Source organism: Ambystoma mexicanum, chromosome 1p (assembly GCF_040938575.1).
Source record: "Ambystoma mexicanum isolate Mex_15411 chromosome 1p, UKY_AmexF1_1, whole genome shotgun sequence".
NCBI classification, from domain to species: Eukaryota; Metazoa; Chordata; class Amphibia; order Caudata; family Ambystomatidae; genus Ambystoma; species Ambystoma mexicanum.
The window spans coordinates 512,183,363-512,198,869 of NC_090921.1; the positions used below are offsets into that span (position 1 = coordinate 512,183,363).

Consider the following 15,507-nt stretch of genomic DNA (forward strand, 5'->3'; position numbering starts at 1 on the left):
TCAATTTATAAAGGCGTTATAGGTAGACAAATAACTTTACTTTAATTAGGGGTCTTTAAAGATCTGCATTTGAGTTAAATGATTCTCACTCGTTGTGCCAGGACAAGGGTGCACTGTATTATGGTTCAATTTCTACTGAAGACTTGTCTTTACAGTAAAGCTCTCCTCACACAAGGACCAAGGAAAGAGACCATAACTCATCCTTCAAGTGGAGGGGAAGAGATTTAATAATGTGAATACTTTTGCACTAGAGTGATGGGAGTAGAGATCTAGCAGTCAGCAAACATATGTAGCCATTTCTTCTTCACATTTCAATTGTGTGCAAAGTCTGATTTTTTTTGCATAGTGTGCCGAGTTGAACTTTGCCAGGACATGCCTTCATGAACACCGTTGCGTCGAAAGAGTTGGCTTGCAAACGTATGCAAGTCCACTGACTGCTTTGATTGCCCTCATGGTTCACAGATCTCCTTTTTTCACGGTCTTTGCGCTATCAATTAGCTAATAGGTGTATTCCAGATTTCTTTTAATATACACCATTCTATTGATTCCTCTATCCTAGTTCACCCTTTTCCTTATTTTTCCATTCGGGTTTTCTCTAAAATACATTTCTTAACGGATTATAAAAGGCAAATTAGCAGAATGCAAATAAACAGAATGAAAATTAATAAACTGAAGCAATCCTGATAGTGCCATGATAGCACAGACTGTTCCCTACTGTTTACAATAATTGCATGTCAGACGAGTAGAATGAGGTTGTCCAAGGTTCAGCAGCCTCTCAAATCTGAGCTCCAATATCAAGTGCGTGGGTGACCAAAAGTTAAAAACTTATGAAAAGGAAAAGGCAAGGGTAATCAAAACAGCAGTGAAACAAGTAGTCATTTTTAGAAGGTAATCTTATACAGCTCACACACTGTGTGACATGTCAGAAATAGTACAACTTTGGGGAAAAGGACACTACAAATGCCAATATCTGCATTCCGGTATCGGAATGAGGTGCACAAGAAGCTGGAGTAGGGAGAAGGAAGAATTAGATGGAGGAAAAGACAGAAGAATGGAGGGACTGACACGTAATCCTCCTTAGTTTCCCCTACATATAATACGTCAACACGTTTCACTCTACCAAGATTCCTCAAGACATACTTCAAATACTGCCAGAAATGTTCAAAACCCATTTTAAAGGAGAACACAGCAATAACCAAACAAAAGGTGCCTGCAACATCTCACTTAGATGGTGAGGTAATGGCCAGGGTTTAAACCAATTAGTGGTTAATCTGAAACAAGACTTTGAATCTGGCGCCCATACAAATTAAGATTGTGCATCAGTTAAAACACTTGTTGAACTACTTTGTATCACAGGTTTATAAGATAGACAACATGTATTAATTTGAGGACAGATTGCAGATGGGATATAATAGATAAAGTAATAGATATAATAGTTGCTACAATAAGAGCTTATTATATTATTATATACAGCAATCAAGGCTCATGTCCTTATTCTGAGATAGGACGCTCCCTACAGATGTACCACAGACATCTAGTGCAGTTAGTCATAGGTTGCGTTATGGCCTTCTGTGCAATTATGATGATTCAACATTATTGATTACTTATTAAAAATTGTTTCCTTAGAATGACTGAAAGGGCCTCCCTTATAAAGCAACAATAACACTTGCCCTTCCTTCTCAGTCAAACAATCATTCCTCTTCCTTCGATCAATTTACCTCCATCATAAGACATAAACCAGTCCTACGCATCTTCCCATCATTTTACCCTAATGTATTATAGTGCAATTCTTCCTCTGCCCCCCTGCCCCGAATTAGGTTTACAGCATCACAAATCAGCCTAACTGCAACCCCAATGCCTTTACTAAATTCCAAGTCACATTGCATATCCTTGATAATGAGCCAGAAGCCTCCTTAAGTTGTTGCAATATGATAAAAAACAAACTACTTCCCTTTGGTCACTTCAAACTGCCATAATGCAAGAATAACAAACTGTTCCCGATTTGCATTTCTTCCTAATTTGAGGTTTGCTACTACAGGAATCGTTCCCTATACATGTGTGTTCCCTTCAGAATCGTGTGTGGCTGAAGTCATACATGCATGTTGTCGACCTTGCTGGCACGAAAGTATAGGAAGAAACCACTAACCACACATACAAATATGTCAATCTGAAGACCAGCATAGTGTATGATTTAGTGCAATACCTTCATGGGGTTGTTGAGCTCTTCCTCTTCGCGATCCTTCTGTTGCCTTTTCTCATCCTCTTCAAGCAGTTTCTCAGCCTGAAAATTGCGGGTAGCTCCATGCTCCATCGCATAGTCTGTATTCTCTGGGTCTGTCTAGAGGAGAAAGAATTATCTATCAGGAGAGTCCAGTGCTTATGTATCTGACCGCATTTAGCATTAGCAGGTGGAGAACAGACACCTTAATGAGAGTAATCTGAATGGAATCTTAAATAGGGAAACATAAAATCTGAGTGTGCATCTAACCCAGAAGTCCCACACATTCAAATATGTGTTCCTTAATCCTAAATTGTAATTCTCTTCCATTTATGTTTGCAGAATATAAATCGTATGGTTGAGCATTTTACGTTCTGTATCACAAATGTGTAAAGAGAACAAATCACAACTTTGTGTCAGGCCCATCTGTTCAATGAACTGCATTCTTACAATCACCCATCGCTTTGGGATTGAAAGATCTAATGCTAAACTGTGCAGTGACCCCCGGCTATGAAGAATTCAGTTAACAGAAGACTAAATAAAATTATCTACATTACAGGATTTAGTGACCAACGTGAACGCCCACCTTTCCACTTAGCCCACCCTTCCCTTTAGGCCCAATTATGTAGCATATAGGCACGACCACCAATAACAGTCTGAAATAAAGACTTATTAAATGAAATATCGTAATTGAAACATGTGGCAGGGTCGGTAAAGCAAACTGGGGTGTACTTGGGACTGTTGACCGTCGCCCGAGGACACCACATTACCTCGAGGGGGCAGTGGCTCAAGATTTTGACTGGATACTCAGGAGCATCCAGTCAAAATGTTGAGGTTGAGATCACAAGCCTGTAAAAATAGATTTCAAAACAGTGATTTTTTTAAGTCTGAAAGTTTCAAAACGCAATTATAAATGAATTTAAAAAAGGAACAAGTTACTTACCTGTAACTGTTGTTCTCCAGCATGGGTCTGGCATGGATTCACATGCTCATGAATATTCCCCGTCGTCAGGCTGGGAATCCTCGGTAAAGAAAAAACCAGTATCAGTTTCGTTTCTGATCTGTCTTTCGTAGTAATAACCAATCACTGGTCTCTGCGTCATACTGACCACAGCCAATGACTGCCCTCTACCTAAGCACCGCCTCTGGCAGCCATCTTCAGATTTGGAAGCACGTGAAGTGGCAGTATGACCAAGTGAAGAGCCGCAGAGGGGTAGGCGGGAGGGTTCGCATGTGAATCCATGCCAGACCCATGCTGGAGAACAACAGTTACAGGTAAGTAACTTGTTCCTTCTCCAGCATGGGGTCTGGCATGGATTCACATGCTCATGAATAAAGAATACATAGCAGTACACACATGCACAACCACGGGAGGTGGCAAAGGCTCAACATTAAGCATCACATCAACTCAACATTAAGCATCTTACCTCCTCACCAGGCTCACCTCAGGCGAACAGGTTGCGCAGCACTGCTTGGCCGACCCTGGACTCCTCCCTGGAATCCCGGTCGACGCAGTAGAATTTCGTGAAGGTGTGCGTCGACCTCCACGTAGCAGCCCTGCATATGTCCAGCAGGGGCACACCAGATAGGAACGCCGTGGTAGCTGCGATCGCTCTGGTGGAATGGGCTCTCGGACGGCCAGGAAGCGGTCGGTTTGCCAACCGGTGACAGTACATGATACAGATGGAGAGCCATCTGGAGATGGAAGCCTTCGAGAGAGCCTTCCCCTGATTGACAGGTCCAAAGTTCACAAAGAGTTGTGACGTCTTCCGAAAACCTTTCGTGCGGTCCACGTAGAACTTCAGCGCTCTAGCTACATCCAGCGAGTGCAAAGTCCTCTCAGCCGGCGACGAAGGCGACGGGAAGAACACAGGTAACACCAAGGGTTCGTTGAGATGAAAGTCCGACGGTACCTTGGGCATGAAGGAGGGGTGCGTCCTGAGCACTACCCTCGTGTCGTGGAAAGTCAAGTACGGGGCCTTGCAGGAAAGGGCCTGGATCTCTCCCACTCGTCGTGCGGAGGTGGTGGCCACGAGAAAAGCTGTTTTCCACGATAGAAACTTCAACGGGGCCGAGTGCAGAGGCTCGAACGGAGGTCCCATGAGTTTGGTCAGCACCACGTTGAGCTCCCACGCCGGGGCCGGAGCCTTCACCGGCGGGAACGATCTGAACAGTCCCTTCATGAACTCTTTCACCAGACGATGAGACCACAAGGACGTCCGGCCCGTGGTTCTGGTGTATCGGGAGATCGCAGCAAGATGAATCTTGATGGACGCGTGTGCCAGACCAGCTTTGGCCAGCGTCAGCAGGTACGGCAGCACTTGGGGAGCCGTAATCCGTAGAGGGTTAACCTTCTGTGCGTGGCACCAGACAGAGAACCTCTTCCATTTGTGTCCGTAGCATTTAAGAGTCGAGGACGCCCTGGCCTTTGCAAGAACCTCTCTGCAATCGGCCGGTATGTCGTATCCTCCAAACTCTAGCGCTGCAGGAGCCAGGCCTGCAAGTTCAGCGACTTCGGGTCGTGGTGGAGGATGGCGCCTCCTTCCCTGGAGAGTAGATCCGCGTCCGCCGGCAGCTTGATTGGCGGGGACGCCGACAAGTCCAGAAGGTCCGGGAACCATATCTGCCTCGGCCACGCAGGTGCGACGAGGATCATCCTGCACCGTGACCTCTTGAGCTGGTTGACGAGCCGGATTAGCAGAGGCAAGGGAGGGAACGCGTAGAGGAACAGGCCCTCCCAGGGGAACGAGAAAGCATCGCCCATGCTCCTCGTCTGGGGAAACCTGCTGGCGAACCTCCGGCACTTGGTGTTCGTCGCCGTCGCGAACAGGTCGATCTGGGGTGTGCCCCACCGTCGGAAGAGGCGATCCACCAGATCCTGCCGTAGTTCCCACTCGTGGCACGAGCGCAGCTCCCTGCTGAGTGAGTCGGCGATGGTGTTTTTTATCCCTGCCAGATGAAACGGCACCAGAAGAATCCCTTGGGCGACGGCCCAATGCCACAGGTCCTGCGCCTCCTTGGACAGCGCTGGGGACCTGGTTCCGCCCTGTTTCCTGATGTAAAACATGGTGGTGGTGTTGTCGGTGAAGATCCTCACCACCTTGCCCTTGAGGGACGGAAGGAAGGACCTGAGGGCCCAAAACACTGCACGGAGCTCCAGGACGTTGATATGCAGGGACTTCTCCGTCGGGAGCCAGAGTCCCCTTGCGTGCAGATTTTCGGTGTGCGCTCCCCACCCTTCTAGGGAGGCATCCGTGGTCACAGTCACCTGGTGGGCTGGGGTCTGGAAGTCCATGCCCGCCGTCAGATGCGCGCGGGTGCCCCACCACCGTATCGCTCGTCGGAAACTCTCGTCGAGCTTGATCCTTTCCTCGAAGCTGCCCGTCGTCTGGATCCAGCGCGCATCCAGGAACTCTTGCAACGGGCGCATCCGGAGCCTGCACATGGGAATGAGGTAGATGCAGGAAGACATCATCCCGAGGAGGGACTTGATGGACCTCACCTTGGCCGCGTCGGCCACCAACATCCGTTGCACCTTGCCCAAGATGGTCCTGGTCCTCTCCTCCGACGGGGAGGCCAGAAGGGACACTGTGTCGAGCCTCGCTCCCAGAAACAGTGCGACTTGCGCGGGCACCAGGTGGGATTTGGCGTAGTTCACGGAGAATCCCAACGTGAATCCCCTCGCGGCGCAGCTGCGCCGCCACCGGTGCGAGGCACTTGGTGAAAACCCTGGGTGCCGACCGCAGTCCGAAGGGAAGGGCTTTGAACTGGTAATGACGCCCTTGGACCACGAATCTGAGGAATTTTCGGTGCCCCTTTAGGATGGGAATGTGGAAGTAGGCATCCTCCAAATCCAACGACGATAGGAAGTCTCCTTCCTCCAGCTGACCCAGGACGTGCTGGAGGGTGACCATCCGGAACTTCTGCGCCTTGATGAACTTGTTCAGGCGTCGCAGGTCCAGGATGGGGCGCCATCCTCCCGTCTTCTTCTTCACGAGGAAGTAACGCGAGTAGACTCCGGAGCCCCGAAGCCTCTTTGGGACGAGTTCGATGGCGCCCTTTCTGAGCATCGCCTTTACCTCCAGGAGAAGTTGAGGGACGTGAAGTTCTTTCCTGGCCACGGGGGGGACGCGCGGGCACCTTCTTTGAAACTCGAGCGCGTGGCCCCGGGCCAGGGCGTCCAGCACCCAACGGTCGGTGGAGATGGACTCCCACACGCTGACGAAGCCCGCCAGCCGGCCTCCCACCGGGGTGCTTCGGTGGGGGCCCGACCCCACGGCCGGTTCAATCCTGCTTGGACGCGGCCTTGCCGCCTTGGCCTCCTTGGCGACGACGGCGGGGGCCGCCAGACTTGCCTCGTCCTCTGTAGGCCTCTTGCGACGACGAGCGGGCCGCTTGACGGTAGGAAGCGAAACCGCCGCCGGAACCTTTGGAGGCGCCCTTGCCTCCGCCGCTCCGAAAGGGCGTCCGCCGTTGCTGCAGCACTCCAAGGGCCCGGGCCGTCTCAGTATCCGCCTTGATGGCCTGAAGGGAATCGTCCACTGTCTTCCCAAACAGGTTGTTCCCGTCGAAGGGCATGTCCAGGACCCTGTTCTGGACGTCCTGCCGAAAGTCCGTAGCCTTGAGCCATCCGCGACGTCGAAGGCAAACGCCGTTGCCCATCTGGCGGAACCCAGTGTCGGCGATGTCCGTCGCCACGGTGATGGCGTGGTCCGAGGCCACCTCACCTTCCTGCAGGATCTCAAGGGCCTCCGCCCTCTTGTCGTCCGGCAGAAAATCCAGCAGGGGAGCTATCTTGTACCAGAGTTCCCTGTCGTAGCGGGCCACGATAGCCAAGGCGTTGGCCGCTTTAATCGTCGTCGCCGCCGACGAGATGACTCTGCGTCCCATGGCATCCAATTTCTTTCCCTCGCCGTCCGGCGGGGAAGTCGACGTGGAGGCCGCACCCCCCCCCGCTTTCTTCCTGGCTGCCGCGGAGACGACGGAGTCCGGGGTAGGCTGCGCCCGGAGGCATAGGGGGGCCGAGTCCGGGACCCGGTACTTTTTCTCGTACCGGTCTCTTTTCGCTGGCGTCGTGGAAGGGTTCTTGAGGAGGGAAAGGCCCTCATCCCAAATGTCGTCCAACAGAGGCACTGCGAGGACCGTCTTCCTCTTGGTCTCGCGCCGTTGGTAAAGGAAGCCTTCCTTTTTCTTCTCCTCAGGGCAGAGTTGGAAAAGCTCGGATGCCCTGGCGATCATTGAGTGGAACGATCCAATCTCGTCGGGCGGAGAAGCCCTGGGGGGAGGCGACGACGGAAAATCCTCGTCGTATGCCTCGTCGTCCGTACCCGTCGCTGCCGTGTCAGTCCCCGTATCATCCCCTCGGGTGGACGGGGAGGAGGGCTGGACGGGGCGCGACGGTTGAAAAGGAGGCGGTGGATGGATCCTTCTTTTCTTGGTAGGGGGAACACCAGAAGGTCCCGGTTCTGGATCCCCCGACGGGAGAGGTTCCTCCGTCGGTAACGGTAGTCTCGTCCTTATCTCGGAGCATAAGGACTGTATAGCCAACAAAATGGCCGCTGAGTTGTCTTGCGGCGCTGGCAGAGGGGAATCCGACGGGCGAGCAGGGGCCCCGTCGGTATCCTCGACGATGTCGTCGTCGTCACCTGCGTCGGGGCCCATTCCGACGGGCTGGTCTTGTTCCACGCCTAGGCCGTGGCTTAAGACCTCGATCAGTTCCTCTTCTGAGGTTGAGGCCGAATCTACGACGACGCCCTGCCCCCCCTTCTTCCCCACGGAGGGTTTCACGGGGGTCCTATCGATGGGCACGAAAGAAGACTCCCTCCGGGGAGGCAGGGAGATTCTGGGCCCCGAGGCCGCCACCACTGGTGCAGCCTCCACAGGCTGGGCCAGGGCCGCCGCGACCGTTTCGATAGAGGGCTTGGTCGAATGGATCAAGGCCTTCACCACCTTAGGTGCGCTCACCGCCTTATCCTTGAGGGAGGGGGCACTGCCACGCTCCTCCTCTGCCTTAGAGCTCGACCGGGGTCTCTCCAGGAGCTTCGCCGGGTGCTCGGCCTTCCTCTTACCCGACCCAGAGCGTTGGCTCGTGGTTGATGGTGCCGGGGAGGGTGCGCCCTGCCTGGCGCCCGTAGAGCCCGACCGTTCGGCGCTCCCGGTGCCAGCGGACTCGCGGTGCTTGGCCTTATGTTGGGCCCCCGTCGCCGGGGCGCCCTCAAAGGTCTTAGAAGACCGCTCAGATTTCTTCTTCTTCTCGCCAGACGGGCTCTTACCCTCCAGCCAGCTGGCGAGACGTTGATGGCGGTCCTTCATGGTCCGTTCCGACATGTTGCCGCAAAACGCACAGTCCTTCTCTACGTGCGTCTTGTCCCCATGAAGGCAGTAAAGGCAGAAAGAGTGTTCGTCCTCCTTGAAGACGTTCTGCAGCTGGCATCCAGGGCAGGCCCTGAACAGCTTTCCGGGCGTCGAGCTTCCCTTCTCCTGGGCCATCTCCGAGACCGGGCCTGAGAAGCTTCTGGAGTCCTCCGAAGTGTAGCTCGACGAAATCTTCACCCTTGAGGGGCACAGATGAATCCGACACGGGTCCCCGTTGATCGGATGTAGGATCGGTGGAGCTTGAGGCTCTTTTGACCGAAAATCGAAGTTTTTTGTGAAAAAGCGCGAAAAAATAGCACTAACGCTCGAGAGCAATAGCACGAGGATCCCAACACATGAACGTGCGGTAAAAATCTGAAGATGGCTGCCAGAGGCGGTGCTTAGGTAGAGGGCAGTCATTGGCTGTGGTCAGTATGACGCAGAGACCAGTGATTGGTTATTACTACGAAAGACAGATCAGAAACGAAACTGATACTGGTTTTTTCTTTACCGAGGATTCCCAGCCTGACGACGGGGAATATTCATGAGCATGTGAATCCATGCCAGACCCCATGCTGGAGAAATAAAAAAAAACAGTTTAAAAAGGATAGATGGTATTGTTAGGGTATGGGGAGAAAACTACAGAAACATTGTAGTACAGAGCCATGGAAACGGGCTGCAGAGGTGAAGAAATAAGCACCGGCGCCTCCGTCAGGTGGCAAAACACAACGTGGACACGTAGCCACGGCGAAACAGCTAATTTGGTTAGGCTCAAAGAAAAAAGGAAGTTGTCATAGGAAGACACCAACCGGTGCCAGGTGTAATGGGATATATAGCCTGATGTGTGGTGAGGGCAGTATTCCAAACACATGAAAAAAAGGAGGGGAGAGCCCACTCTCCCACAGCCCAAGAAAGCACTGCAGGGATGACTGCACCCTCCCAGCCTGGGGAGAATAACCAAGTTCTAGAGTCCATAGAAGCACTAAGTACATCAATGGAAACAAGGATAGATAGATGAAGTAAAAATTGATGTAGGCCTGCTGAGACAAGATGTAGGTTCCCTGGCAGCGAGAGTGGGAGCGGTAAAGTCAAACATGGAAGACACATTGAAGGCCACCAAGGAGCTGAAATTTGTGATGCAAGCTTTGATGGCAAAACTGCAGACACTAGAACACAGGGAATCGGAAGAAATGATTGAATAAAAAGTTCCAACCTATCAAAAAGGTTGTAAATGCATGCCACCAAAGGTTCGAACACCAAAAGTTCGAACCTTTGGTGGCATGCATTTTAGGTAAGTAAAAAACGAAAGAAAAGAAAAGACTGCGGGGGCTGCAGGGGTGTCCCCCGCAACACCCCGCTCACCATACTAGACAGTATAGTGAGCGGGGATTGCGGGGTGAAACCCCAGCAGCTGCCCAAAAAAAAGAAAGAAAAAAAAAGGACCCTGCGGCGCCGGTTCCCGATCACGGAAGTGAAAGGGAACCGGAGCTGCAGGTACACAGCACGTCTTAAAAGGTAAGTAGGGTGTGCATGGGGGTGTGGGTTTGTAGGGGTTTTAAATGTATGTTCGCATGGGAAATGTACAAACCTTTTGTGGTGTGTACATTTCTCATGCAAACCTTTCCGTCACAGACTTTATGTGACCGAAAAATCACATAGCTGCTGCGGGGAGAGCACAGAAGAGTATTAGGATCTTGGGTCTGTCAGAGGGAGGAGAAAGACGGTATCCCACCACCTATGTGGAAAACGTGCTGCTCCAAGAAGTTGGCGTGGGGACGCCGACGCAGGAATTCACAGATCCTTGGCAAAGAAGCCACCTACGAGGCCACTGATAGCAAAGATTTTGAACTTTAAAGATAGGGAGCGGATCATGTCATTCTTAAGCGGATGAGAAGGGATACATAGGGCTTGCTCTACACTGGCGATCTATCCAGACTATATGTTGAAAGTGCAACGTCGACAGGGCCAGTTTGGTCTGCTGAAAGACAAACCCCGACAACAAGGACAGAAATACATGCTGCTCTACCCTGCCAAATTAAAGTCCTTCATAACGGAAAATCCTATTTTTTTTAGAAAGCCCAGAAGAAGCAAATCAGTGAATGGATGCCAGTAAAATGGTCCCCATAGGACAGGGGCAAGATACTAACAGTTGAGGGGCAGTAGACTTGCACTGTTCCAAGGATCAGTGGCAGAAAGCACACAGGTTACGGTGAAGGAAGATTGGTGTGCTAAGCCACGGGTCTGAGCACAGAACACGTGCCTGTTGTAGTTATATTTGCAGTTGGGTTGAGGTTCAGCAGGCAAAGTTGCCTCGTCAGTTTAATTAAGGAATACCAGATTGTGCATTCACCTGCCAATCACTACCCAGCTCGGGTTGGAGGAGGGATAGGAAAGCTCATATAGTATGGTACTATTGCGCTGTATTGTTGTGGGGGTCGGAGGGGATCATGTTATTGTTGGGTGTTACTGTTGGGGGGGCTTTCTAACATACTTTGGTTGTGATGTACTGGATCATGTGGGTAGGCTCTGCTGGAGTTATAAATTGGCAGAAGGTGCAGTGATACAGGGGTTTTGAACAGAACCCAAAAACAACAACCACATCAGGAGGAGGGTTAAGAGAAGATGGAGTGGTACAGAAGGTGTGCTTCGTACCGTTTTTGCGGAGTTGTTCGAGTGGGATGCCAGGGGTGGGAAGACCGACAGGGAGTCAAGATAGCCAATATGCGGACAGTGATCTCCTGGAATGTACGGGGCTGAATAGTTAAATTAAACAGGTGGGTATTTACTTACACAGGAAACCGGTCGGGATAGCAGGACAGCCAACTATTACAGGAAAATGGGGTGGGGGTGGATATGGGGAGATCCTAATGTGGGTGGCGCCCTCTGTACCATTTAAAGCATAGAAGGAAAAAACGGATGACAAGGGGAGGATGATCTTTATACACAGCTATTTGGAAAGTAGGGAAGTGTGCATAGTCGACACCTATGCTCCCAATCATTATGCCTCTCGCTTCTTTCAGTCATTGTATACAAGGCTTGCGCCTTATCGAGGAATCACTTGGCTCCGGATGGGGTGAGGGGAGAGGGGGGATAACTGCACGCTGAACCCGAGACTAGACTAGATGGACCGGGCGCAAAATATGAGGCCGGCCCAAGCCAGTAAGAGTGCTAGGGAAACTACTGAAAGACTTCAAGTCCACATAGGGTTCACATGCGGATTGATTACTTTTTTACAAGGCTTGAGAGGGTAGGAGAGTTTATTAACACAACCCATATGGGAAGGAAGCTTTCAGACCATGCTCCATTATTTGTGACCCGGCTGCTAAGCATAGGAATACCTCTGGTCCCTACTTGGAGGTTGAGAGCCGAAGCCCTGACAGACATTTAGACAGCATATGGCTGATAAGATTGAGGAATTCTTCACGGTAAACACAGGCAGCATCAAAGGGGAGGATATTATATGAGAAGCATTTAAGGAAGTGATGGGTGAGTGAAGCAATAGCCAAAATGGGAGGAGTTAGGATATCCCTGTTGGCGAGTTTGTCAGACACAGAGACACAAATCCAGTGGTTGGAAAGCTTGCCAATATTGGATGGAGAGGCTGAGGAGGAGCTCAGGATAGGAGCTGCATATTAGTCAGAGGCAGAGCGGGATAGGAGCTGCATATTAGTCCTCGACAATTTTGCAGTGCTTTCAGGGATTACCGATTAGAGGGCTGGTGGGCAAGGGAAAGGCAGAGCTCCCGGACCTAGGCCTGAAATAGGCATTGAAGACATTAGGATAGTTAAGGGTGAACATATGCCAAGAGGCACGCTCATCGCATTAACTAAACACAGGAAAGATATTGGGGGGGTGGGGTAGTGAGTAGAGAAGTCAATCGGATTCTGGAAAAAGCTGCCACCGTCAGTGATGGGACCGTTAGCGTTGACTAACATGCTGGTACTTCCCGCCTGTTATATCATTAAATCAGCATTCCCTTTGACATCGCGAGGGCCTTTTTTAATAAACTGAATGCCATGATGAGCGGTTATATATGGGGGTTAGGGAGACCTAGAATAGAGTTGGGAACTATGTGCAGGGACTATGACGGAGGGGGGCATGAGGCTACCTCATTCTGAATTGTACCAACTGGCTGGACAAATGCAGTTCGTAGCCTGGTGGCTCTCGGATGAGGGCACATTGGGCACTACACTATTAGGGGAGATGGTGAGGCTATATCTTCACAAACAGGTGTTGTGAGTAAATGATCAGAAATGTCCTGACTGGCCGCACACATTACAGCTAGGCAAGACAATATGGTCGAGTCTTGGGGAGAACTACTCAAACATACCCCTAGCCGCAGTTGCTGCTGTTTACGGACAAAGAGGAGAACCTTAATGCTATTAGATTGCACGGGGAAGATAAAGAGGTTGGTGTATGGGGATTTGCTTCTGGAAGGCACACTATTAGAGTTTGGTGACTTGGTAGAGGAAGGCGGGGTACACGTGGCCAATTTCTGACACACATGAGATTAAACAAGGACGCCAGGAAGAGATGGCACACGTTCCAACGACTCCACCCTGGAGTTATTATATGATCACTCTGGGGGAAGACACAGGATTTCTAGAATATATAGGGGAATGCTCGAGCTACTACAAAGAGGGTAACTGAAGGTGAAATAGAAGTGCGAGAATACCTGGCAGAGAATTTAGTAAAATGGAATGGGCAAATGCGTTGCTGTACACCAAGAATGCTAGGTTCAAACTATAGTTAAATACCCAGGGTCAACAGCAACCGGCTGTCCAAGATGCGACGAGGAGAAGGCAGATATGATACGTATGTTCTGGGGGTGTACGGTAATAGAACACTTTTGGTCATTGATAGCTAAATGGAAAAAAATGGTTGAACAGCAAGGTTTGAGAAGACACCGGATACATGTCTGTTGGGGGTGTTGCCTTGCCCGCCAACAGCTAAAAACAACACTAAAATCATAGACTTGGCCTTTATATTAGCAAACGCAGGACTACCATGGCGTGGAAGTCTCTGAAGGGTCCACAGATTGAATGCTGGTGATATGATCTTAAACAGTGGTCTAGGCGGAGTCTGTAGTGTGGCAGAGGGAGGTGTCTTCTACGACAGCTTCATTGGCTCCCCATATAAAATTCTAGGTTCTCTGTATTGTTCATCGCGTAAGTCACAATACTGGAACTGAATATTGGCAAGCGAAGCCGACTTTGTATGTTACCGCCAGGCATCAGCGGTCTGCCTCAGCTAACTTGTCCCCAGATTCCATAGGGCTGAGGCGAGGGGCAGGGGCGGGAGGGGGGGAGGGGGGTCAGTCGTTCTCTGTCCTCGCCCCCTCACTGGGTAATTTCCTCCCCCTTCAGCTTTGTGAAACTTCCGATCTCCTTAGTTTTCTTAAGACTCACAAAACGCATTTTATTTTCAACCTCGCAGTACCTCTCTTGGCAGCTTTTCTTTTGGCTGGCCTTCCGTTTTTTGTCTTCTATAGCGCCTAAATGCCTTCAGGCCAGAGTTAGCACTGTATAAATTCCAATTATATTACAATGCGGGAGGAGAGTGACAATGTTAATGCCTGGAATGAGCTGATGCAGGAGATGTTCACTCCTTCGGATGACATGCCCCCTTGAGTGATCAAGAGGGATGGAAGAGATGGTTAGGTCGACACTCAAGGTGGTAGGCATAATAGGCGAGGGAAGAGGGCAGTACCTAGAGGTCCTTTAGAAGGGAATAACACAATGAGGCAACCAAGGTTGACGTAAGGCAAGCAGGGGTGTAGTATGTTAGAATATTTGTTTTTTTTAAATGTCATATAGATAACTACTGCAAGATGCCAGGAGTATTTGATGATATAATGGAACTATAACCTGTACCGTGGCTATAAAGTGCTAGACAGGCACCAATACAAAAATAAATAAACGGAATGCAGAACGTTGGTATGAGTAGGGGCAAATGGTTGATGAAGAAAGATGGAAACCTATAACAACGCACTGCCTCAAATTGTTGGCGTTACAGAAGTCAGTAACTGCTGAGGAAACTTTTAGCGCCAATGAAATATCCTACACATGGTTTGCTTCACATTTACCCAAATTGTATATTTCATTATCAAGTTAGCTTGCCCAAAAGTAATGCGCATGTCATTTTGTCGACTTCTCCTTGAAACTATTCAATACAACTGCCACTGATGAAAAATGTTTTCATTTAATTCCTCCCAATTGTTATTTGAAACAAGACGTTTTGAATTATGTTCACAGAAAAAAGATGATTTCTGTAAACGTACAACGAAAGCTCCAAATTAGCCACTGATCCTTAAAAACCTCTATTGAGGACATTACCTTGAATGTTATCTCGGCAAGGCAGCGTGTGCATTTGATGTAAAAGCGGAAAATAGGGAGACCCAGGTAGAGCTCGTTCTGGACCGTTTCTTTGCGGGCATTGAACTTCTTGCCCTTGTAGATGTACTCCCCACACGTCTTACACCTGTACATGTAAAGAAAGGGAAATTAAAAGGATTGGTTGCATTGGCCCTTTCAGTCACAATTCATATTCACATAGCTAAACACAGACAGCCAGTGGTAATACTGGTTGACAAATCCTTGAGGGATTTCGCTCTTTCCAGGACAATGGGCTAGCACGTCCTTTTAAAGGGACCAAATAAACAAAGTCAAACATTTGTTGGTATTCTTTTTGTGTTGTGCTTAATCAGTCCTGCTTCAATGTACCATTTGTTCCCATATTTGCTCTCCTAAATTTGTCTATTACCTTTGCCTTGACTACCTTACCTCTTACTCTGATCTCTTACTTTTCCAATTACTTCACATTTCAAACTAGTAACGCTTAATTCTTGAGTGTAAAGCGTCAAGGTGGTGAGAATATTTCTTAACATGCACCAGCTTGATGGCATTACTCCTGGCTCTAGGGAAATTCAACAGAGT

General features: G+C 49.8%; 1 protein-coding gene across 2 annotated transcripts in view; it reads right to left on the bottom strand.

The window, feature by feature from the left end:
* YJU2 (YJU2 splicing factor homolog) overlaps positions 1-15,507 on the bottom strand; it is a 236,698-nt gene that overhangs the window by 184,464 nt on the left and 36,727 nt on the right. For both annotated transcript variants that reach the window (XR_011303929.1, XM_069649384.1), the window contains exons 3-4: positions 14,908-15,052; positions 2,204-2,338 (exon numbers count right to left, since the gene is read on the bottom strand). Coding sequence is in view for 1 of the 2 variants with exons in the window: in XM_069649384.1 (XP_069505485.1) it covers positions 2,204-2,338; positions 14,908-15,052 (280 nt within the window). In the remaining variant the exon portion in view is untranslated. The remainder of the gene's footprint in view (positions 1-2,203; positions 2,339-14,907; positions 15,053-15,507) is intronic.